This window comes from Poecilia latipinna, unplaced genomic scaffold, assembly GCF_001443285.1.
Source record: "Poecilia latipinna isolate Pla-1442-1.1 unplaced genomic scaffold, P_latipinna-1.0 Scaffold2, whole genome shotgun sequence".
NCBI classification, from domain to species: domain Eukaryota; kingdom Metazoa; phylum Chordata; class Actinopteri; order Cyprinodontiformes; family Poeciliidae; genus Poecilia; species Poecilia latipinna.
Window position 1 is genome coordinate 640,634 of NW_015112618.1, and position 24,310 is coordinate 664,943.

The window sequence follows — 24,310 nt, forward strand, 5'->3', positions numbered from 1 at the left end:
GAAACAGACTATAAATGAAGTGTCTGTCAGTCTATTAAGCAGGACTTAATATTGGATGTCTTAATGTGTCAGAAAGGTAAAACCCAATTTAAAACCATTTTGCACTTTGTATCCATTTGTGCATTAGTATTACTGTGGCTGCAGGTCATACCTGGGTCTATTTTGGTGCCGCATCCAGCACAGCGGTAGTTCTGCTTGGCAACAATGATCTTCTTCCTGAAATGAAACAAAACACCAAACAATTTGGCTATTTAGGTTGCAGTGGTCTTATGGAAACTGACATCTACAATCCATTTTTCAAGTAATTTTTTTGAAATATCTTTAAATGTGAAAACAAAGAAGACTGGTTTACCTTATGGCATTACTAAAAATATTTTCTTGTTAGGTCCTTGACTATCACGTGTTAAAAGTTTAAATTTCAACTATTTTAAATTAATTCCCAGGGTTTGTTACAGTCTTATTTGGCAGGTAGCTCTGATAAAAAATGAAGCCCCACATGTTCAAACTAAGTCAATACATTTTATGAAAAGCTTTTCAATAAATAACGATTAAAACAACAGATTTAAAAAGGCAGCAAAGTGAGGGAGAACTTATGTTTACGGACTTTGGTGCAGGATGGATGTTGAAGATGATTTGCGGTCTCGGCGGCGCCCACTCGAGGTTGCCTCGAACTCGAATCCTCAACTTGTAGATATCTGCGTGCTCTCCGTCATCAGGAGAGATGGGCAGAGAGTCGGGAATAGGCAGCAGCTGGTAGGAGACGAGAGTAAAGCTTAGATACGCTCCACTGCTTTCCAGAACATGTTTGCAAAACACAAAACCTATGACTGTTGTACGAGGGACCATCATGTTTTAGTTCAGATTAAAATGAGACGTTGCACCTTCTGTGGAGCATCGTGCTCTGGAACCAGCCAGTCGAGCTCTGAAGCTGCAGGAAGCTGCATGCCCTCGAACTGCCTGAGCAAACCCATCGCCACCGACTCAGCCGAGTTAGACTGGAGGAAGGAGGGAGAGCTAAAGAAAAACAATAGGAACAACATGTAAATACCTCTTAGAGGAAAAAAAACCTGCTTTAGCCACACCTGTTCTCTGCTAATTAACAGAAGCGCAGCAAAAAACCCCCAGTCTGGTTAACAGTGCAGAAAAGATGCAAATTGATATAAAATGGAAGTTCCTGAAAAATGTCTCTGGAGGACAAATGAGGGGTTTTCTCTGGTTTTATTGTACCAGTTTACCTTTTCTGAGAGATTTAAACTTGCGAAATACAAAAACATTGCAGAGGATAAAAAAATGATTAGAAAGATCAAACAGTACCAGAATTCAAAAGATAGAACCAAAAAAGACCGAGTTAATAATGCACAAAACTGTAACTTACATGGATTCAGAGCTCAGGAAGGACCTGCCACTGGAGCTTACACTGCGCTTTATGTCTGCATCTAAAGACACAGCGAGAACAGAGCGGTTTAATCAGAGGACATCAGAGGTTTACAAGTTTTAACCTGCAAAACAAGGTATCCTCACTTTTTTTTTGCACCACTGGTAGAGATTAGTTAAAAGCAGTAAAATAAATTAATCTTGGATTACAGTACAATACGAAACTGTTTTTACAAACTTTGCTACTGCCACAACCAGAGAAGCGCCCAACAATTCCTAACGAATGAATCGGAAGCATTTTGGTACTTTAAATCCAATTTAAAGCTGACTAGAGTGTTGAGAAACTTTTAAATCAGTAAAAATTGTGACTCATTGTTTCCCTGGAGGAATAAATATAAAGTGAAATAGAATTAGAATTCATTTATTGTCACTGGGCAAAACAGTACGACAAAATTTTAGACAGCAATTCTAAAAACGCAGGGCAAATAGATAAATAGTTATCCAACCTTCAAAATGGGAAAGATAAATTAACATCTCCTTCAAGTAACAAATGGTGTTTAAAGGCTAAATATTTTGCCACCATTCACAGCAAAGGATATCAAATAAAAGTCTTTGAAATTTTATTTTATTTATTTTACACTAGTACAGATCTCTACCAGAGGTGCTACCAATTGTGAAGGGTGTTGTACCATAAAATATTCAAAGTGTCTCAGGGATTTAAAGACTTCAATGCTACAAATAGAAGGAAAATAATTCTATAGCAAGTTAAAAAGCAAAAACTGGAAGAAGTTTCTCATTAGCTTCGTTTCCCCATCAGGAAGTAAAAAAAAGATAGAATTAGCTACAGGAAGAGTACAAAAAGCCATTACAGAGTTAAATTGAAGCATTTTAACATTTAAACTTTACAAAATAAGGAATCTACTGAAAAAAAAAAAAAAACATTTCGTTGATTATTAAATGAAAGCAGGAGCATGCAGCAGAAGCTTGACAGATTCTTCTACATCACCAAAGAAAGGAAATGAGTAGAACAGGTTTGGTAGAGCAGGAGAACGCCTGCAGGGTTTTGTTTTTTTTTTTCCTCTCATCAGTTTCTCTTTATCGCAGGATCAACATTTCGGCTTGTTGTCACATAGCACAGATTACAGTCAGAGCCTTTCACACGTACAACAATAGACGTTCTCAGCAGCAAGAGCTGGTAATCAAGTCAATAAAAAGGCTTTTTAGCTCTGCAGAGGAAAACATCTGCATAATTAGAGAAACAGCTTGATTTGGATGAGTAAGCGTGAGACGACGGCTCTGTTTGCGCTGATTATTCAGGCAGGTTGGTGACTGAAATTTGACACGATTTTAGTCTGTGGCAAAAAGAGGAGTGAGGTGCGATCATAACAGAAAAATTAAGAGACTTTTTGTTGAGGAATCTACCATCAAGGTAAGCGATGCTTTAAGTTGCATGAAGCAGAAAATAACGGCAGGTCATTATTATTATTACAAAAAAAAAAAAAACAGAACACACTTAATATGTTGCTTCCCGTTTTAGATATTGAATCCCAGTACCTACAAAAAAAAGAACAAAATGTGCTGGAAACGTACAAGAGGATTATAAATACTCACTACTATAAAACATAAAATAATGAAGTGGATGGATTATGATAATGGAAGAAGCTACAGTGACAGATACAGGCACACCCGTCTCCTGCACCACCAAAGCCTTGAAGCAGCAGAGTAACAAGCACACAGGTCAACTCAGGTGAGGAGGCAGCTGGCTCGTCTCCAAACAAGACAGAGTAACACAGAAACTAATCTCACTATTAACAGCTACTTCTACAGAAAAAGAAAAAAACAAAAACAAATCACTCTCTAATTATGATGTTGGTCTGACCATTGTAGATGTTCAAATATGTCTATTTATTAGCAAATTATAAATCACAATTTTGAGGCCAATGACCAGGCGTTTTACTTCCAATAATCGTTATTTTAGAATGAACAAGAAAAGGCCTTTGTAAATTGAATTAAAAGAAAAGGCATAGTTATTTTTTTCTGTACTTTTCCTAGAACCTTAACTGTTGTGCACAACGACAAACTATAATCACAAGTCCAGCAGAAAAGAAATACCATCACATAATAATATCCTAATAGAAACGTGTTTTAAGATGAATTTATAGTAACTCTCAAAATAACTCATACCACTTAAACTTTTTCACTTTTTCTCGTGTATTTAATACAAAATAAAACCTGGTGCAGTTGAAGAAAAATTAAGCATTACTTTTTTTTTTTTTTTTTTTTTTTTTTTTAAAAATCTGAAGGAAGTGGTGTGGGAAAAAAGTTTAAGAAGGTTCTCTGGTCAGGATTGTAATCTTGCACTGCAGAGCATCCTGAACACGATTCCCAAAACAAAGACGGTGGTGGCAGCATCATGATTTGGGGGGACGCTTTTCAAAGCAGGAACAGTGAAGCTGATCTGAGCTGACAGCGACTGGATGAGGCCATGCAACAAGAAAATGTCTGAGACTCGGCAAAAGACTCGCTACTGGAGTAAAGCTTCAGCAACAAAGTCAAACAACTAGCCTACAGGTAAGAGCTACACTGTAATGGCACGTGCCAAAGCGTAATCATCCAATTATGAATCTGTGGAAAGACTTGAAAGCAGGTCTGCACAAGTTTCATTCAAATCTGAAATTAGACGTGCAAACCTATTAAAGACAAGCTGAGGTTGTTGTACAAACCATTTTACACCGGTTGGCTTAAACCATTTATGTTATAATCTATCCCTCACAGTACAGTATATCGTCCTTAAGTTGACATTCTTTTAATCTCTGCATTACACTACATGTCTCAATGTTCTGTCACTTTGCTGCTGTTGCACGTCAATTTCTCCACTGTGGGACAATAAAAGTCATTTCTATTCTATTCCATTCTTTTTGACTCTGGGTCACTAAATAAAATGTGTCACGCTTCCCAGGTTTCTTTAACAAAAACTACGCCACTTTCATTTCAGTTCACAATTACGGTCGATTGCCTGTTGCATAAAATTTCAAGCACTTTCTAAGTACTTATAAATTTGTGGTTTGAACATGTCAAGCGGTATGAATACTTTTCAAAGTCATTATAAATTACAGACTCTTCAAAAAGTCCAGTGAAGCGTAAAGCTGGTATTTTTTTTTCCCCCCAGTTTGGATCAGAGCCACCCGCTTCCTCTCAGTATATAGAGCCGTACGGAGCTGCGTCAGCCGCGAGTCAGCCAGCAGATACCTGAGAAGAGGGAGGCGAGTGACAAGGAGAGGCCGCTCTGAGACACCGCCAGCAGGGTCTGGCCCTCACAGCCATCTGAGAGACAGAAACTAACATTCAGCACTGCCACTGCCCACAGGAGCACACCCACACCCACTCAGACATTTCAACACTGGACACAGAGGTGTGTTAGTGTTCCAGCCAAACACAGTCTGCACCGAGAAGGGAGCTGTGAAGGTCAAAGGTTAATAAATCAACAGTACTGAAAAACGTAAAGAAACACACCCGGGTTTAATGAGCACACATCCAAGAGAGTCATTAATTATCGACATAATGCATGTTTAGACGTAGATGTTCTGTTAATCATCTCGGGTTTTCAGATGACGGGAGATTTTATGAAGCTTTTACAGCCGGAGCTCCCATATGAGCCCCTACTGGGCTCGTCACGTGTCGCCAGTAGGAATATTTTACATCCACAGTCAGTAGACTGGCCGCTGTACTCTGATCTGCAGGTTATAGGAGATGATAAAAGCTGATTGGTGAGCAGCCAACGATGTTATGAGATGATGATTCATGAAGAAAATGGAGGGGGGAAAATAAAAACAAAACAATCAATTTACAAAAAATGTTTTGGGAAGGATATAAATTAAAGTAATAAATTTGGATCTTTGAAAGCAGCTAGAAGTGAAGTCGATCCCCTGCATGATTTACACCTCACTATATTGATGAAACTGATCAACTTTTTCTTTTGTAAAAAAAAAAAAAATAAGCCATCAAATAAATTTGTAATTTTTTTCCCCCATTCTCATCCCTCGTTCCCTCTCTTTACCTTGCAGTTCACACTCCTCCACCTCCTCGGCCGAGCCGGAGTCGGACAGGCCCTGGTAGGAGTCCTGAGAGCTCCTCCTGGAGCCTCCGCTGTCAGTGGAGTGGAAATCTGAGCACAAGGAAACAGTTTCAACAAGTTATGCAAAACAAATATGACTTTTTTCTGAAGATGTGCAGAAACTGGTAAAAAGATTGTTAGGTTTTCTCTCATGTTTTGTCCCATATCACATCAGCAACTAAAATAGGTAAAAAGGCTAAAGCCCCCCCCTTACCAACAAGTTATTTACATAATTTAAGTGTCATGTAAAATACTAATCAGTTGAATATTTTAAGAGAGAGCTGGGTGTTGAGTTGTAACTTGGCGTACGGTGCTGGGAGGTTGTGTAGGGCGGCAGACGGCTGCGGCGGATCTGCTGCCTCCTCAGACGGATCTTTTGTTTGAGCTGCTGAATCTCGGAGTCGCTGTCTCCCTCCTCCTCACCGTCCTCCTCCTGGCGCAGCATGTTGTACTTCATCAGCTCAATGGCGGCGATGAGGGACTCCGAGATGCTGAAATGAGCATTTTCCTGCAAAGCATGGATATTACCCAACATGTTGTCTCCCAAATTTAAACTCTTCATGTTCCTTTGTCATCCTGTTAAACCGTGACCCCGAGGTGAATCATGATTCTACCTTTTCTAGGTCAGCACAGCTGCCAAAGTCCTGCTCTGATAGGTAGCTGATGAGGCTCTGTCCCTTCGATGGCTTCCTGAACATCCCATCCGGCACACTGCTGTACTGGGGCCCATCTGATGTCAACACAGTACGCACAACTTTAAGTCAATACGCAAAACACACAAACAAGGGAAAACAAATTATGTCTGATTAAGCTGTATCTTATTACATCTATGAATTTGCTCAAAGTCATTTATAAACATGTTTTTTTGTTCTGCAGAATAAAAGGGATGAATTTTCCAAAACTTTTCACTGTAAGATTTTGCTTCCGAGATAAATTACAATTATTTATTTTAAGAATTTTTCCAAAACCTGTCAAAAAGTTTTTTTTTTTTTTTTTTTTTTATCAACAATAAACATGTTGGAGTAATATTATGAGCAATATTAAGGTCATCCAAACAGCAGATGCTCAAAATAAACATTTATTTTGAATTTATGGAAGTAAAAATTTATACCAGCAAATCATTTTATAGTCACATAAACAATAAATGTTTTTTGTTTTTTTTCCCTTTCTGGGAATCTCATGTTTTCTTGTCAGCTTAAAAAAAAAAAAAGAAAAAAAAGAAATTGAAGTCTTTTCCTTCCAAGAAAGATTTCCTATTATGGTTTATTGTGTCCTTGCAGTGCAAACTTGGAGCTCTTGATCTGAACTAAAATAAATTTCAGTAAAAAAAAAAAGAAGAAAAAAGTATTTAGTCATACCTGATATATTAATTATCAGGTATGTGTTTAATTATGCGTTTTGTAGTAAAATAAAACCAAACTTCTGCTTCTTTCAAAAACAACAAAGAAACAACAAAATACAACTGAAACCTGAACGTGACGAAAAGACGAATCTTTTTCTGACAGGATATGAGACTCACAGGACTCCATGTAAAGAGAACTGGGGGTGCTGGCATCGCTGCGCTGAGGAGAGAAGGGACTGTAGTCCTTCATGCTGGAGTCTTCGCCTGCTGATTCTGAAGAACAAAAACACAAGTTTTTACAAACTATAAAAATACCTTATTCACTGCATTTTGAGCTGCATTCTACATCCTTAATGGAAACGTGTATGAAAAAGTGATGGAAGACAATGAAATGCTTAATTTCTTTGTGATATTTGTTTATATAAATCATGGCTATTAACTGCATGGAGAAACAGGTACAATAATTTAAAATAAGCATTGAACATCAATTTTCCTGAATAAATACATTTCTAGCCTTTCCATTGACATGATATTCACATCACATGTCTGTAATAAAGAAGTTAGTTCCTAAAAAAAAAAAAAGACACCAGTCTGCAGGTGGGAACATCATAGTGTGAGTTGCCCTTCAAAAAAGGACAGCTCAGTCCTTTCTTGATAACAAGTGTGGTTTTCCAGGATAGATAGGAATCCCAAGCACACGGTCTAGGAAGCTCTTAATAGACGGAACGATTCAATCATCTCTCGACTCCAACTGAAAATCTATGGAAAGAACTAGAGACAGTCTGTGTGGGAGAACGGACCAGAATCACTCCTCAGCAAAGCATGTGACTCAGTTTCCCCACAGAGGCCTGGAAGTTGCTCTTAACCAAGCAAGTTTTGTTTCACTACATATTTACCAGAAGTCTGTTATTCCACCCACGACTTAATGTGGGGGGTGAATTTGCTTCGATTGTATTGTGGGTGAGGATATCTTGGGCTGATACCAACATCTGGTGGAAATTTCCAGCCACTGACGCCATTAGAAATATCTAAACTGAGAAAAATGTGTTCAATACTTCTTTTAACTGCAGTAGATACTATTAAACTTGGGCTATGGAGTAAAGTGTTTTAAACTAAATGCAATTTTGGACTTGATCATAAAAAGTCTGCTGAATTCTTGATTGTAAAAGTTCTTTGCCTCACCTTGTTGAACATAAAAAAAAAGGTACAATAAAGTGCAATACTTTCAATGAAATGATAGGACAGGAAACAGAAACCAAATATGTGCATGAACAAAAGAAAAGTCACAATGGAGGTAACCATTTGTTTCATGAATTTGAAGCAATTTATCAAAATGTAATAAAATACAGCTCCTGAGGAACCAATCGCGAGCTGAGCACAAGACTGGAAATGAGAAGGGTAAAATTCATAAACATGCAGTAAAAAAAAGTAAGGGAGGGTGAAATGGGGTCAAATGATGGGAGTACAGGTAAACTGCACTGCCAACCTGCTACTGGATCCTCTATTATTATGGTGATTTTTCTGTGGCCTCCTCCTTCGCATAAAGAGTGAGAAGAGAGAGTAGAGAGATAAAGGAGAAAGACAGTTTAACTGAAGCTGAAAGGGAAAACAAATCTGAGCAAAACAGAGGAAGTTAGGTCAACTTTAAAGCGCTTTCTGGCAGGAAGTTACAAAGTCAGGGTTCCTACATATTTTACATGTTGCACGGAAAAACAGAAAGACGGACCAGCACAGCGGGGATGGAGAGCAATATGGATAGACAGATAGATGGATATTATTTAGGGAGTAAAGTCTGAATATGAAAATATTTTTCCAAACTTTTTCATCCAAATCTGAAAAAGACACCAATCGAATTCCAGACTTTCCCAGATTGTGTAGGAACCCAACAGAGGGCAGTCGGAGCGTCTCGCTCTGATAATAAATCCGGCTCGTTTTTACTGCTAGCTAACTAGCCCAGTGAAACAGCTCGACTTTACATGATGTCATCAGTAAAACCATTTCATTATTTAATATATTTGCGCATTTAGTCGTCTGGCACATTCAGTCCCTGTCACTCACCATTCCTGAGTTTCTGACTGATCCCCGTGTCTGAAAACGAGCGGGTGTGTCCTTTGGCCCCCCTGCCGGGGCCCCTCTGACCCTCTGAGAAAGACGAGCGCCTCGGCGGGGTCGAGGTCTGGGAACTCTGCTGTGTGCAAGGTTCCTTTGTCTGGTCCTGCTCGCTGCTGTGGATGGAGCTTCGGGAATCGCGACGACTGCGTTGCCCCAGGTTACCGATAGCCAGATACTCCGGTCCATCGTCGGAGTCGCAGGAGTCCCCGGCCTCGGGCTGAACGGATGAGGATGGGGACTCCGACAGGGAGATGTGAGGGACGGAGACTGATCCAGGAGACGGCGTCACACCTCGCTCACCGTCCCCGGGCCTGGACGCGACCACCCACGGAGTTTCCACGCTGCTGGCTGGAGAGGTAGTGTCTGTATCACAGCATCAACAAAAAAATATTACCACAGAAAAATTGCAGAGAAAAAGAAAAACATGTTTATTTTGATTTATTATATTGTGCAAAAAAGTGAACTCTGCTACGGTTGTTACTGATGCCAAATTTCAGCCAGGGGAAGCACAGCTGTACAACAGCACATGAAAAGAAAAGGGAGTGAAGAAAATTACATTAAAATAAGAAATAAACGTATTAAGTACTGAATAATAAAAAAAAAATTTAATTTAAAACGAAAAACGATACCAAACTGAATGTAAACTTTGCCTTTCATGGGCAAGTTGCAGTGAATCTCTTGTATCCCAATTTAAACAGGACAATAAACATCATTAGTTTTTGCACAGCTCAGGTTTTTAGGCAACTTGTTCCGATGTTGAGCTGCCTCACCTCATCTCGCTCCATAGCTGCAGGACACCGAGTGAAGGACACTGATGATCTGAGCGCTCTACACAGTTCACGCCTGAGAATCAACTCCAAAACGTATGTAGGTCTGAGATAATTCACTGCCTTAAAAGTTTATGTTTTAAAATCTCTCATTTCACAAACAGTAAGACTTCACTTCCCTGGTGTTTGTTGGGATTCTGGCTGCAGCATTTTGTACTAGCAGCATCTGCCTGATTACTTAGGAATACAAGACTAATCTAAATTTCTAAAATTTGGACTACTCAAAATTTTAGCTTTTCTGTCTTGATGTATAAAAGAAACCTAGCCTGATAGTAACTTGATGAAGAGTACAAAAAATGTCATTTCCTGCTTGAGAAAACATCGAAACAGTTTTTGTTATAAAGTGGCTGCGTCTCAAATACTGATCTCATCCGCAAACAATTAGCCTTCTGTATGTTTAGTTCAGTCAGTCAATTCACAAACAAACTGCAGTGAATCCACAGCAACATAGCCAATATGTTTACTAACACTTGCTGAAAATCTGGGTGAAAAGACGACCATCTACCATTAGTCTAGCTAGCATAACATCATTGACGATTCAAAAAAAGTGAAGGAGGAGAAATAAGGATGGATCAATAACCTTTGTTCTTTTGTCAGTCATTGGGAAAGATAATTAACTCACCCTGCAGAAACCAGCAATAGATTTTTCCACCCGTTTAATATTTAACCTAACGACTACAAAGAAAAAACATGAATGAAAAGGACAACCTGCTAATAAATCCTTTTAGCACATCTTGAAAACATGATGTAGATATATTCAGAGACACATAAAACCTACACTTGGTACTGATGCTTTCTTCACTTGTGTTGTTGCCTTTAGGGGATCTAGCTGCTGTAGTGTTTGCTGGCCTGTGGTTGGCTGCGACCGCTTCTCGCAGAGAGCAGTTTGAGGTGGTTAGTCTGCGGTTCAGAGAGTCTCCTCCAGGAGCCGTGTCGGCGTTCCTCCAGGCCCCCCCGGCCCCTGGCAGCACACACAGGCTCTGGCTCTTCAGCAGACTCAGGCACGGAGAGCCTTTCAGCGGGGAAAGCTGGAGGAAGGACATCAACACTTGAGGTGATTCCTTTTCATACTCCCTACAACTTACACTCAACCATACTTGACGAATGGATGATGGTGAACTAATTTCTTCCAAACAGAGGCAGTTTGAAGCACACGTTGAAAGCTTGAGTAACCCACCCCAACCGTGTCTACTTGGGCCAGCAGTTTGGGATTATTCTGCTCCACAGCCTCCAGACACTGAAACATGGCCGTCACATGAGGCTCGCTCAGCAGGAAGGCGTCGTCTGACGGGCACGGACACGAGGAAGAAACAAACAAAAAACCAAAACAAAAAAAAAAAAAAAACATGTAAACAGGAACCACTGGAGAACATGGAATGAGTAAACAGTGTTTGATTTTCACTCCCAACCAGTGCGCTCACCGTTGTAATATTTCCGTGTGTTTCCCAGATGCCTGAGCAGAGGTTTGAGCTGAGCTGACAGCTTATGAACCTGCAAGCTGTGCAGCAACCAGCGCTCGGCCTTGTGGCTCTCACCGACGCTGTGCACCCCGCTGCTCAGAACCGGCTCCAGGTGACTGAACTGAAAAATGAAAACACAAAATAAATATATTTATATCCAAAGCAAACATATTATTTGTTATTTTGAAGCTCTACAAAACACGAGAAATCAACCAGAACACTTTGCTAGGTGCACAGTTGCACTTAACTTGAACTAACAAGAACAGAAAGCAAGAGATCACATGACTGTTATGTCACAGTTAAGCCCTGCTGATCAGCAACAGCAGCAAAAAATTAGGATAATTACATTTCAGCTGCTAATAGTCCATCTGTTGCTTAAAAATCCCACAAAAGCAAAGAGCTGTGGGGATTCATTTCATTCTTCACATGACATAACAATGAAACGCTCCTACCAAGTTACATAAGAAGATTTAGGATGCCTGACATTTTTTTATGATTAATGATTTTTGCCCCTCCAAATGTACTTTTTTTTTTTCTAAAGCGGATTTTCATCCTTTTTCTTACGCAAATTAATTCACACTACAGAGAACGCATTGGCATGAATTCAATTTATTATCCTTTTATCCTTAGTAAACTAGACGCTACAGTAGCCCTCATCCATTTGATGAATCCCTATGCATCCTGTATTATGAAATAAATCATTGTTTTCCTGTCTTAAGTTACCAAATGAGGAAGTATATCGTCGCAGCAAATAGTCCTAATTTGCAGTAAAGATATGTTCAAAACCTAGAGAACTACTTTGATGTTTAAACAAATATAGAAAAATTAAATTATCCTTGTAGCTTAACTTTCTCAAGACACTTCCAAACTTACCAAGCAAGAAACCGACACAAAGTTTCTAGGTCTAGTAAGTGTGCACATGAGAAATGCAGAACTGAAAGAAATCACCCTCTCTTTTTCTAAGTTTACATTTACAAGTAAATTTCCCCAAACATTTGAATCTGATGCTATGATTTCACTTTTGTTCCCCTCTCTGAGAAGCCCATACCTGTTCAACGTGCATGGCGAGGTGGGGGCTGATGTAGCGAACACACCAAACAAAAGGCCAGTAGTCTCGCTGCTTGTAGTAGATCTGCAACAGTAAACCAGTTTTTAAAACATTAAGAAATATCAGTTTTTATAAATAACAAAAAGCAGTTATAAAGAACAACACTGTAATAAAGTCTGGGATGTTGCCGAATAACAACAATGGTTGAGTCTAAGGTAAAATGGTCAGTATCAGTATCACTTTATTATCATCTCCTTTAAAGCATAGTGAGGTTCTTTGGTGAATTATTAAGAGAAATCTTTTGTAAAATGGCTTAAAAAAAAAAAAAAAAAAAAAAAAACTTTTCCATGTTATGTTTTCAATCACTTGTCAACGTTTCAGTTGGCTAGCCAAGTTGATGGTTAGGGTCAAAGTTGATCAAAAGCTGCAACTTGGGCTCAAGTGTGAGAACGCCCCACCGATGAAATATGAAGTTCATCTTCAAGAAAAAAAAGAAAAAAAAAACTGAAACAAAGCTACATCCCCTGACCTGCTCGTTCTTCAGTCTGTGACCGAGGATGTTGTTCATGTCCTTGTGCAGCCTCTGCAGGCCGCCGTACCGCGACCAGACGTTGGGGTTGTTGGTGGACACGAGGCCCTCCACCGTGGTCTTCAGGCTGGACAGCAGCTTCCATTGCTCCCTCCTGGAAGCACAAAAGGGGGACCGGGATGGGGAGAAAACAAAACAAAACAAAAAAAGACGCAGGGTGAGGAGGTTAAGGAGGGAAGTAAAGAAGTGCTGGTGACAGCAATGTGGTTCAACAGATCAAAACACATTCCACGAAAAAAAGGATGTCTCAGCAACTTAATGAAAGTTACAGTCCAGTGAATAGCTTTTCTGTCCAACTCGATGCTTCCCAGAGAAAATGTTATACCTACAACCACTTCTACCTATAACATAAGAGGTCTAGGAATTCATATCTCATTTCACATTAGCCTAGATTATAGATAAACTTCAACATTGTTTATTTGACTTTCTAAATGACATTATTGTATTGTTCATATCGAAATCTCTGTTGCTCTATCAGAATGAGATACTCCATAAATTACAGCTCAGAGTCATGCTGCTTTCAATCCAGTACTTTCTTTTTACCCTCTAAAGATACGTGGCTGCAAGGAGAACAAATCTGTAGATAGTGTCTGGAGGGGACGGTCTGTTATGATAACTTTGTGCTTTTGTTAGGTAATGAAAAAGACAGAAAGATATGTCACACAATGTAAATCTAAAATAGAATGATAGATGGTAAATTTAGACACATTCTATCAGACTAGAACTGATAACTCTGATAGAGCAGAGGGTCACATTTATGAGAACAAATCTTGTTGGTGTGAAATAGCTTGTTGTGGTCAGCCACTAATCAAATTACATCATGTAACTGGCTTAAAGTTAGATAAAATTCCTCACATACTGCAGAGCCAGCTGAAATTAGGCAGCAACAGAGGACAGAGTGTGTCTAAAGGCTTGTACAGGAGCAGAGAAATCTGTTTTTTTGCTGGAGGTGGAAAGAAGAGGAACAAAAACTAAGGAAAAAAAATCACTCCTGGAAAGTCCTTCTCCAGCAGTAAATGAAACTCAGAATAAAAAATAAAAAAATAGCCCAGATGATGTGTCGAGAACAAGCTTTATGAACTCCAAAACCATTCTCCAAATCTGCAGATATACTCAGATGATTCTGCAGTCATCAGGTCTTTCAGAAATGGATGAGAAGTTGAGTAGAGAGAGCAGGTGGATCAGTTTGTGTCATGGAAACAATCATCTTATCTTGAATTTGAACAAAATAGAGGAGAAGATTGTACATTTCAGAAGAAACAGGGTCAGGTCAAACACCATTTCCATCATGGGAGAATAAATGGAGGTGGTGGGGAAGTAGAAATACCTGGGGGTTCAACTGGAGAAAAGCGAGAACACAACAGTGTAGTAATTTACAAGAAAAGACAGAGCAGACTGTACTTTTAAAAGAAGTTTAGGTCCTTCAGTGCTTCCAGCAGGCTGCTGCAGCTCTGCAAGTCTATTGTGAAGAGTAAAATCTCCTCTGCCATCATATGCTGGGGCAGCAACATCAGAACCAGAGACTTAAAAAAGCTCAACAATCTGATAATGAGGGATGGTTCTGTTCTGGGGACAACTGTAGAACCTTACAACAGAGTCTTCAATCAGAGATTTCTTTAGTTGTGCTGTAATACAGACAGCTACAGAAGTTCCTTCCTGTCTAAAGTCATTTACAACAACTCTTTAAAGAAAATTGTACAAGTTAAAACCTTTAATTTGCCTCCGGAGTTAATAAAGTACTTTTTGATTGAACTGAGCTATGTTTTTGCAGCTCTGGAAGAGAACAAATGCTACTGTTCTCGTGTAGGTTATAAATACCTCAAGTGTTAACCAAGTGTGTTAAAAATCCAACTCAAAGAGGCGGTTGACATTTTCAATAGGTTACAACGGATTGTGTATGAAAGCATACATGTAGAAATTTGTCAAACATTGATAAAGATTTTACAGTTAAAACGGAGAGAGAAAACCCAATCTGCTTAAGAATACAACTTAATTGTTTTTTATTGTTTTTTATATATATGTATTACCATTCACTGGAATCATATTTGTCAAACTTTGAAAAAAATGTGAATAGTAACATAACTGTCCGAATTCGTATGTCTAAAGGCAACAATATCACGGAGAACCTGCAAAACCTTATTTGACAGTTAGCATTAGCTGCTAGCACAACTTGACCAGGATTAGCATTTATCTATGAGCGCTTAGTTAATAATTAGCAATAATAAAGCTAATGGATAACTGGAAGTCATTTCAAATAGATAACGTAACGTAACAAAACTGTCAAAGTAATCAGTGTCTGATAACAGCTTCACTTTTAATGACTGGATACAAATGTCCACTAAGCCTTAGCATCACAGCTAAAACTCACGCTAAAGGCGCTTCTGTAATAACAAAAATAAAACATTTCTTGCCACCTTTATCTAAACAGTCAACAAAAAAGAATGTCGATGCGTGTTTTAGTTGTGTTGTTAATCTGGCGAAACCCCCGGCTATCCGGAGGTAATGCGCCCAGCCCAAGCTGTCACTTGCCTGCGCTCCTCCGCCTCTCCCTCCGCCGTAACCTCCATCATGTCTTCCAGGCGGAGCCGGCTGCCCACCAAAGCTGCCAGCTTCCCGCTAACTCCTGTGATATTATGCTCAAAAAAAGTTTTAACGCTATTGCAAAGGTTTCTGGAGGGAGTCACCTAAACTCCGAGTCTCCCGCCGCCATGTCTGTGGTACCTACAATACCCAAGCCAGCAATCAAAACACAATAGGCCGCATATCAGCTCTCATAGGCGGATGCTGCATCAGCGAGTGGGCGGTGCAAACGGCCGCCGCCCTGCCTACTTTTGCACTGAAGAAGCAAAATTTGTAAAATTAGATAGTGGCGGTTTTGTTTCGTCTAGTCTTTTTGGGTGGATGTAAATCAATATCTTTCAATTGATTTCAGTAAGTTTTCAGTTTATCCATTGAGAGGATTTGAGCAATCAGTTACCGGTTAACTTTCTAGACCTTTCTATGCAACTTCCAAACGAACCTTTGGCAGCTACTGCCCCCTGGTGTTTAAAAATAGCAACATCAAAATAACACTTATGACGGGATATAACCTAGAAATTAGTATGCAATTTATGCTTCTTATCAAACTATTTAATTTATCGTGGTTGAAAAAGATGACTTAAAGAAAAATCCATGATGCAACACAGCTGTTTTGTGCTATTTATAAATTTTGTTTTAGTTTGTCTTTTCAGTGTCAAATTGTGGAAACGAAAAATGTTGCAACATTTCTTTACACTAGATCCATCAAGTGAACTCATAGATTTTTTTCTGAGAAAATAGAAAAGTCAATATGTTTCCTTTTTGTTTGTATTTTAATTAACCTCAGAAAGGTTACTACTATATTACGTCCACGTGGCGGCGCCATTGTGCTGAACAGAACCAAACTGTTTGGCTTAAGAAACAATTTATTTCTATCATTAGATGGCAGTGGTGTGTCAGGACCAAACGGTTTATATTTATTATACCGCTACCATAAAAAGAAGACGTCATTCTCTTGGGTTTTTAGGTCATTGGCACATATTAAAAACCACCTGTTCTTTACCAGGCTCTACAATTATTTTAACCTAACCTCAAAAACCACACAACAGGGCTCCACGTTCTCATTATTTTTAACTATATCAAAATAGAAAAGCTCCTGTAGGATCTGAAGGGAAAGTTAAATTAAAATACTAAAAGCAGTTTGCAGATTTGAATCATACAGGTGTGTTAGCACAATGTCAAAAACAAGAAATGATCAACAATGACCTTACAGTACATCTTGTGATAAGAATAAAATGGCAGTAATTGCACAACTGCAGAGTAATAATGATTTCTGTGAGAAGACCTTGGCCAAAGTTTGAACTCAAACCAGGTCATGAAAGCAGTTAAGCTATATTGTAAAGAAGAGCTGCGCTAAAATCCTCCATAACAAAGTGAGACACTGGTAAAGAATCATTTCCATGATTTTATAAGCTATTGGATCATATGTTGCTTTTCTGTTGTTTTTTTTCTAGTAAATTATTGCAGAACGTGTTTTTACACACTTGAGGTCAGAATTAATATAAGAAGATAAAGAATAAGGACACAGTTGAAAGAGAAGATGTAATTTCTTTTACAGGATGTTTATTAGGCGAGACTGTGACCGAATGAGTGACTGTGCTTGCATAAAACACACATGAACTCATGTATTTTCGACATAGAACAATGTCAGCAGCACAAATGACGAATTCCTGGATTGACTAAGACTTCCATTGTCTTTTACGATATTACATGAAACCAGAGACTCCTTACTGCTTTACAATCACTCTTTGCAATCTCTCAGGAACTGTGTTAAACTTATTATGTAACAAAACGTTTTATCTGGGCTGAAAACTAATGCCATAAATCTTTTATATATTTTGCTCCAGATCAATTGATATTACACAAAAGACAGATTTGCATTGTCTGCCAGCGGTGTTTAATGTGTCACATATGAAAAATGAGCTTCAGGAGCCAGAACATGTCCAGACAAAGAGAGAATAAAGCTGTAGGGCAGCGAAACATTCATTCATTCATTCTTGGTGTTAAATATGCTGAAGCACTTTGCTCATGGTGACGCTAAAAACACCCTCTCCTAACCTTCCACAACGCTAATGGGGCCTGAGTGACTCATAATTGTGAAGTGCCGCTGCATGAACACACTTGATCTGTGGAAAGTATGTGAAAAGGAAGGCCTGCCACAGTGACGCAAAGCCTGGCTGATCCAGTTTATGACAGAGTGATGTTTAGAGCCTGATAGCGCTGCTCTTGGAGTTTGCTCTTTCAGAGTTGGGATTGTGGTGGAAGGTTGACACAACCGGGTCTACGTAACCCCAAATGAGGCAAAGCACGCTGTTTAATCAAGTTACGGAACGGCTCCGTTCTCAGCGCATTGTGCAGTTCAGTTCTCCTTCTTCCCATTCCTCCAAGCAGAATGCTGCCTCAGGATTTGATGGCAAACAAGTGCTTGTTTGAAGTGGAGCTCTGGATTTCACTTTTATGCCAAGACAGGATCTGTGATTTAGGAGTGTGTCAGAAAAACCGAACTGGATTTAATTCAGTTAAATGTCATCTGCAGAATAAAATGTTCTGGTTTCCTGAGGCTCTCTTCCACCATGTTATATAACAAAAACTAAATTAATCAGTCAAACCCAGACAATGTGAACAAAGGAAAGAACTCAGTGAAAATAAAAGCCTACTGGGTGATTACAATGCAAAATAGCAATAAACTCATTAAAATAAGCAAAACATCATCCATAGAAACTAGAAGGCCATCCATAGGTCGGTAGAAAAACTGGCGCAAAAAATAGCCTCGAGGCTCATTCCTCCTTTGATTGGATCAAAATGCAAGACAATCAGATTAAATGTAACTTTGTAAAAGAGAGAGGGGAGCGGGGAGGGGAACTGCACATGACATGACAGCACCTGTAAACACAGGAGCCTGGATTCCAGGGAAGCTGATCTTCTCAATATTCAAGACCAAATAGATTCATGATCGTGCATCTCAGTGCTTCAGACAAACAAATTCTGCTCTAAATTTACAGCTATGGTTGGCATTCAGAGTGGGACTTTAAGTCATTTTTATTGTATAGTTTCAGATTTTTACCTAATATTTCAGGATATTGCCACTTCTGCACTGTCTACAACTAAAATTAAGCAATATATATTTGACTGAAAGTCGATTTTTATTAGTGTGGCACATTTTCAGCAACAAGGCAATTCAAAGCGCTTTATATGAATAGTGGGAAATAAAACAACAAACCAGCAAAACGAATCTTTACATTGTAGTGGTAATGTAAAAGGAAATGAGGACAGGATTAAAAATACAAACTACACTTTATGACGTTCCGGTTGCAATTAATCAACTGTACACAAATGGCTTTTAGCATCGATTCAAAGGAACTCAGATTTTTAAGCAGTTTTGTAGTTTTCTGTACGTTTGTTCCAGATTAATGGAGCATAAAAACTGAATGCTGCTTCTCCATGCTTGGTTCTGGTTCTGGGGATGAAAAATAGATTAGAACCAGAAGACCTGAGTGGTCTGGAAGGTTGATACAACAACAGCTTTTTAATCTATTTTGGTGCTAAGCCGTTCAATGACTTGTAAACTAAAATAAGTATTTTAATATCTGTTTTCTGAGCTCCAGGGATCCATTGTAAGGACTTTAGAACTGGATTATAAGAAACTGTACTTTTTTTTTGCAAACTTATTGTTTTGGGAAAATGTTCTCACCCTCCTGACAGTAATGACAGGTTTTGCTCATAACAGAAAACTGCGTAATAAGTGCTAACGGGGGTGAATGACTAAGGTCATCTTTAGTGTTGGATCTGCTTGCACCCAAACATAAACATGCAGATAATTGGATGCAGAATAGTCTGAACACCAGCACTAACATGCTCTTATGTCTCCTGTATACAGGTGGACATATTTCTATTCAAAGCCAAGTTGCAAAAAACATATAGTCAGAATCATAGGATAATTATAATTATTTGTAGGATAATTCAGAATTATCCTATAAAAATATCTTACAGTTATTGTGCCTTTTTAAGTAATTTTACAGTTCAAATTTGAAAAGGAGGTGCATTTTTAATTGAAATTAGATCTGGACTTTGACTGGGACATTGTGACACATGAATATGACTCGATCTGAACCAGTCCGTTCTAGCTCTGGGTGGATGTGTAGACTTCTTTTGCAACCTCTTTATTGCAGTATTGTTCCGCATGCACCTTATCAATCAACTATGACCAGCTTTTCTCTCCCTGTTGATAAAAAAAAAAAAAAAAAACCCTACAGCCTGCTGCTGCCACCACCATGTTAACTTTACTCCACATACAGGCATACAAGAAACAGGTTTAATTTTAGTTACAGTTCATTTGATTTAATTTTAGTTTGCTTGCTGCAAATTACAAACAGGACTTCATATGACCAGATTTTGCAGCGCACGACGAGTTGTCAACAGATTCCCTCACCTGAGCAGTGGATCTCTGCAGCTCTTCTAATGTTACCAGAATCCGCCAGGCTGCTTCTCTGATTAATGGCATCATTGCCGAGTCTGTCAGTATAAGCGGTCAGACATGTCCTAGTGTGTTTATGTAGGTTTGTAACATATTGTTTCCGCTCTGAAATGATGGATTGATCAGAGCTCTGCGAAATATTCAAAGCTTGGGTTGTTGCTTTCTTATCTAACCCTGATTTGAACCTCTCACTCTCTATGACCAGTCTGTTGTGTTCATTGGTATTCATTTTGCTATTTGTTCCCTAATGTTCTCCACCAAAACTGTGGACTGTAGGCAACTGATTTCGCCAGGATATCAGAGAAAAGAAAATACTGCCATCTTACCACGTCTCTCTTGAAATATGGATTGTAGACTTCAGGAGCTTTATCAGGTTAATTGTTTAACCAAGCTTTATCTGATTATAAAGCTTGAATCTCAACTTTTCAGATTCTCGTTTGTAAAATGTTGCAAGTCATTAATCGTTGTCTGTGATAGTTACTCACTATGTCTTGATCTAACACATAAAGTCCTAATAAAATATGTTAAATCCAGGTGTTAACATTAGCTGCCATCCAGCCAGCATTCATTAAAACAGAGAAAATGAGAAATCTGATTTGTATTTACACTCTGATTCATGTGCGAGTCGACACGTAGCTGACAAGTGGCTGAGGATGGCGTCATCTAGGTTTTTACACGTACCTCTGCATGCTCTGGTGTCATCTTCCTTCTCCCTCTGTAACAACAGGGGAAAAAAAACAAAAGAATATTGCTCATCTCTAAGGAAAACAGGTAACTACTTCCTTCAGGGCTAAACAAGTAAATTCCTCCTAACCAACAATCAAATCAGATTCTCAGGAACGTTATCAGAATTAAGCTCTGAGGAATTTAGAGGAGGCTTCACCTCCTCTGTGGGTATAATTATTTTTAATGTTCAGTAGGGATCATGAAAAATATATTCTCAGTTCTATTTATTGTTGCGACAAGACTGTGATGTAATTTTTGGGAGTTTATGATTGAATAGTTACAGTTTTAGAGTTAGGGCGTCTAAGAAAATAACATCTACATGATACAAGCTCAAAACAAAAACAAAAACAAAAAAAATAATAAAAATAAATATATATATATATATATATATATATATATAGAGATAGAGAGAGAGAGAGAGAGAGAGAGAGAGAGAGAGAGAGAGAGAGAGAGATGACAAATCTCTGGGCAATGGCTGCTCTGAAAATAGAAGGATCCAGGTATGCGACAGCAGCAGGTGAGAAAAAGTCCCGGCTAACAGGAAGCTACAGCAGAAACAGTCTGGGAGAGGAAGGCCTTGAATAGCTGGAGATATTCAAGGCCTAAAAACAGAAAACCTGAAAAGGAAACACTGCAGTTAATGTTTAGTCTAGAGATTATGTAAGATTCGGTTCTAGAAAGAGATCTCGGTATTTTTATGTTTTAGGGGTCTTTATATCTTATTTTTCGTGTCTGTTGCTCTCTATTGCAATTTTATGTTCAGTGTTTTAGTCAACAGCAGTCACTTGTAAAGAGCTTTATAAGTAAAATTGAACTTTTATCCAATTTTAAGGTATTAAACGTTTTATAAAAGGTAGAAAATGTCTCCACCGCCTAAATCCAAAACTAAAACCTGTTACACAAGAGAGCAGATTAAAGCTAAAGGGTCCTCCTGCTAATTCTTTATAGGAAATGCAGAATTTGTAAGCCTGCTTTCTGGGTGCAAAGTGCTCTATGGTGAAAATGTGAAACTAATGGGGAAACAAATCCTGATCAAGATTCCTCACAATAAAACATCTAGCTATGGGGATGAAATCCAGAAAAGGTACAGAAAAAAATATGAGCCTCTTGGTGTTTCTACATAAGTGTTTATGTCACAGACCAATAAAACATAACTTTACCTGCAGCGTTTGTCCTTGCGGTCATGTTTATGTTTGACCTAAATTAGATTTTTTTTGTTTGCACATCCCACTGTTTACAGTCAGAGCACGTCTGACGTCAGAGATCAATACTAGAGAGAAACTCCAGTATGTTAAAACTGAAACCTTAATAAATACACCGACGGCACAATGTGGTAAAACAAGTCATTTATTTCTGAAGGAAAACTAAAATTTTCTTTAACAGCACATTACAAGGGCATTTGTTTTGATATTTTCTCCAAGGCTCAGTGATCACTTTCATACAGTACATCTAGTATGTACACGGTGTCTCCTTCAGAAGAACAAAAAAATAAGAGGGGGGCAGAGGGGAAAGAAAGATATATATAAAAAAAGATGTCTGATTGTACATTTACCAAGCAGCTTGGTTTGGTTCTAAGCCACAGAAATGGACCGAGCGGCCCGCCGACTGAAGGCATCGGCACCAGAGGCACAGAGACGTGAAACAGACAGGACATCCCATAATAAGCCCAGAGGCTTTAAAGTGTGAAATGTTTTAACAGTTTCCACGGATATTGCTCTCTGGTCTTTGAATGCAAAGTGCTGCACTTTGCAGATGAAATCGTGCCAACAGCTTTCCTCCGAACATCGGATTTAACATGAGAACAAAGATGACTCCTCACACATCTTGCGCACAAGGTTTCCTCCCTTCATCGCTGAACAAAAATACAACTCCAGCCTTTGTTTGTTTTGCCGCCACAAACCTTTTGCGTCAAACATTCTACTTACTCCACCCCTTCTGCTCACAGTTCCCATTCTTGTTCACAAATTGTCTAACAATCATTCACAGACTTGACAGAAAATAAGATTGCTGGATCTTAATAAAAAATAAAAAATAAAAAAAAACCCATGAGGTAAAAAGGTGGTCTGGTTACAGATCATGCAGAACATCCAAACCCACAAAATAAGAAAATAAAATAAAAAAACGTAAGGAAGGAGAGTTAGAAAAAAACATGTGCATTTAATAAAAATGACTTAACACAGTTTGAGTCTTTGGTTATAAAGTAGGTTGAACAATTTTCACAGCTTTTCATCCCCCCCCCAAAAAAAAAAAAAAAAAACCCCAAAATTTTTTTTCCTCAAAAAAAAAAAAAAAAAAAAGCCTAAAAGTAAATTAACTTCTTTATTGAAACATCCCATCACATATGCTATATCATAACAGGTATTGTCCTGTACAAACCCTCTGCGTTTTTAATACTTTACAAAATATACATTCAACCTGGATTTCACCTCATAAAACCTCACCTTTAGTGTTACCAGTTCTCGAGAACAATTTCAACCAAGGAACTTATTGCCTACTTATTTACGTTGGAAAAACCAGAAGATGTTATATCCGACAGATGTTAAAATACCCAAAAAAACTAAAGTCATTTTGAATTTGTAACTTCATGACATTGTTCATTTTACATTATGAAAATAGCAGCCCTGAAATAAATAAATGAATTGCTAAAACTGAACAACTAATGAGTATTTATTACGATTCATGTCAAAGTACAGAGGCTTTGAGAAAACAAGCATTCGATGCAGCATACATGTATTTTTAAAAAGCGGAGGTTCTCGTCTCGCTCTGATGGAGTAGAGACGGCCGATCTCGTCCTCCTCCGCTCAACGAGGACGTATTCTTTTTTTTTTTTGCTCATTCCGACCAGCGCCATGTCTGGCCTTCTCCTCTTCCAGCCCTGGAGTGTTGTGGAGAAGTGGACACTTGGAGGACAGTTTCAGTCTCATTTTACATATTCTTTGCAGGACTGCTGTTGCAACACTGTCTTCCAGCACTGCTTGTCCCAACAGTTTAAACTCACCAAGCTCGTGAACCCCCCCTTCCATCCCTCATCTCCTGCTAAAGGACAACATTCAGTTTTACGGCTCACGTGCAGCCAAACAAAGGGCACAATAAGACTTTAAGTGTTGGTAAATGTCTTAGTGTGAGGGCCCTTCAATGGCAGCAATGCAAATGCACCGAGCAGAGCCGGGTCTTTTGCTTTAAGGGTTGAGAGGACAGTTGACGTCTTTCCCAAACGAGGACATTCTGCTCCTGTCCGTGGGAGGCGTGTCTTTAAACACGAGTTAAAAGTGGGGGAAAAAAAGGAGGGTAAGGGAGTTCACGCCGAGGTGATGTTTGGCTGATAGGAGACGCCCTGGCTCCCCTCATGGTGAACCAGGGAGTGGGTGCTGTTTTTGATGAACGGGGGCTGGTGCAGCTGCAGCTGTGGCGACGAAAGGCAGCTGAGCTGGTTGGACAGCTGGCTGAGCTGGTGCGTGTTAGCCAGTGACTTCAGCACGGCGTTCTCACGCTCCAGCACAGAGTTTCTCTCGTACAGCTCCTTGATCTGCTCCTTCAGCACCTCCACCTCCTCACGGACAGCATACATCAGGTGGCTCTTCACCAAGTCCTGAGAAGAAGGGGGGGGGGGGGGGAAAAAAAAAAAAAGGGGAAATATAAAAACAAAAAAAAAAAAAAAAAAACATTC

At 39.0% G+C, this 24,310-nt stretch overlaps 2 protein-coding genes across 4 annotated transcripts in view; both read right to left on the minus strand.

Annotated features, from left to right (window-relative positions):
* rubcn (rubicon autophagy regulator) overlaps window positions 1–15,806 on the minus strand; it is a 25,248-nt gene extending 9,442 nt beyond the window's left edge. The window contains exons 1-17 of one of the 3 annotated variants that reach the window (XM_015040849.1): window positions 15,396–15,806; window positions 12,807–12,960; window positions 12,278–12,361; window positions 11,191–11,350; window positions 10,947–11,053; window positions 10,548–10,797; window positions 8,889–9,305; window positions 8,317–8,364; window positions 7,008–7,103; window positions 6,103–6,218; window positions 5,798–5,996; window positions 5,432–5,539; window positions 4,624–4,698; window positions 1,376–1,436; window positions 882–1,014; window positions 605–750; window positions 152–216 (exon numbers count right to left, since the gene is read on the minus strand). In XM_015040849.1, coding sequence (XP_014896335.1) covers window positions 152–216; window positions 605–750; window positions 882–1,014; window positions 1,376–1,436; window positions 4,624–4,698; window positions 5,432–5,539; window positions 5,798–5,996; window positions 6,103–6,218; window positions 7,008–7,103; window positions 8,317–8,364; window positions 8,889–9,305; window positions 10,548–10,797; window positions 10,947–11,053; window positions 11,191–11,350; window positions 12,278–12,361; window positions 12,807–12,960; window positions 15,396–15,436 — 2,260 coding nt within the window. In that variant the 5' untranslated portion in view covers window positions 15,437–15,806. The remainder of the gene's footprint in view (window positions 1–151; window positions 217–604; window positions 751–881; window positions 1,015–1,375; window positions 1,437–4,623; window positions 4,699–5,431; window positions 5,540–5,797; window positions 5,997–6,102; window positions 6,219–7,007; window positions 7,104–8,316; window positions 8,365–8,888; window positions 9,306–10,547; window positions 10,798–10,946; window positions 11,054–11,190; window positions 11,351–12,277; window positions 12,362–12,806; window positions 12,961–15,395) is intronic. The other 2 variants (XM_015041022.1, XM_015040933.1) reach the window with 2 other exon arrangements.
* A 6,168-nt stretch (window positions 15,807–21,974) lies between these two features.
* tsc22d2 (TSC22 domain family 2) overlaps window positions 21,975–24,310 on the minus strand; it is a 44,588-nt gene continuing 42,252 nt past the window's right edge. Inside the window, exon 3 of the mRNA XM_015041376.1 lies at window positions 21,975–24,232. Coding sequence (XP_014896862.1) covers window positions 23,942–24,232 — 291 coding nt within the window. The 3' untranslated portion in view covers window positions 21,975–23,941. The remainder of the gene's footprint in view (window positions 24,233–24,310) is intronic.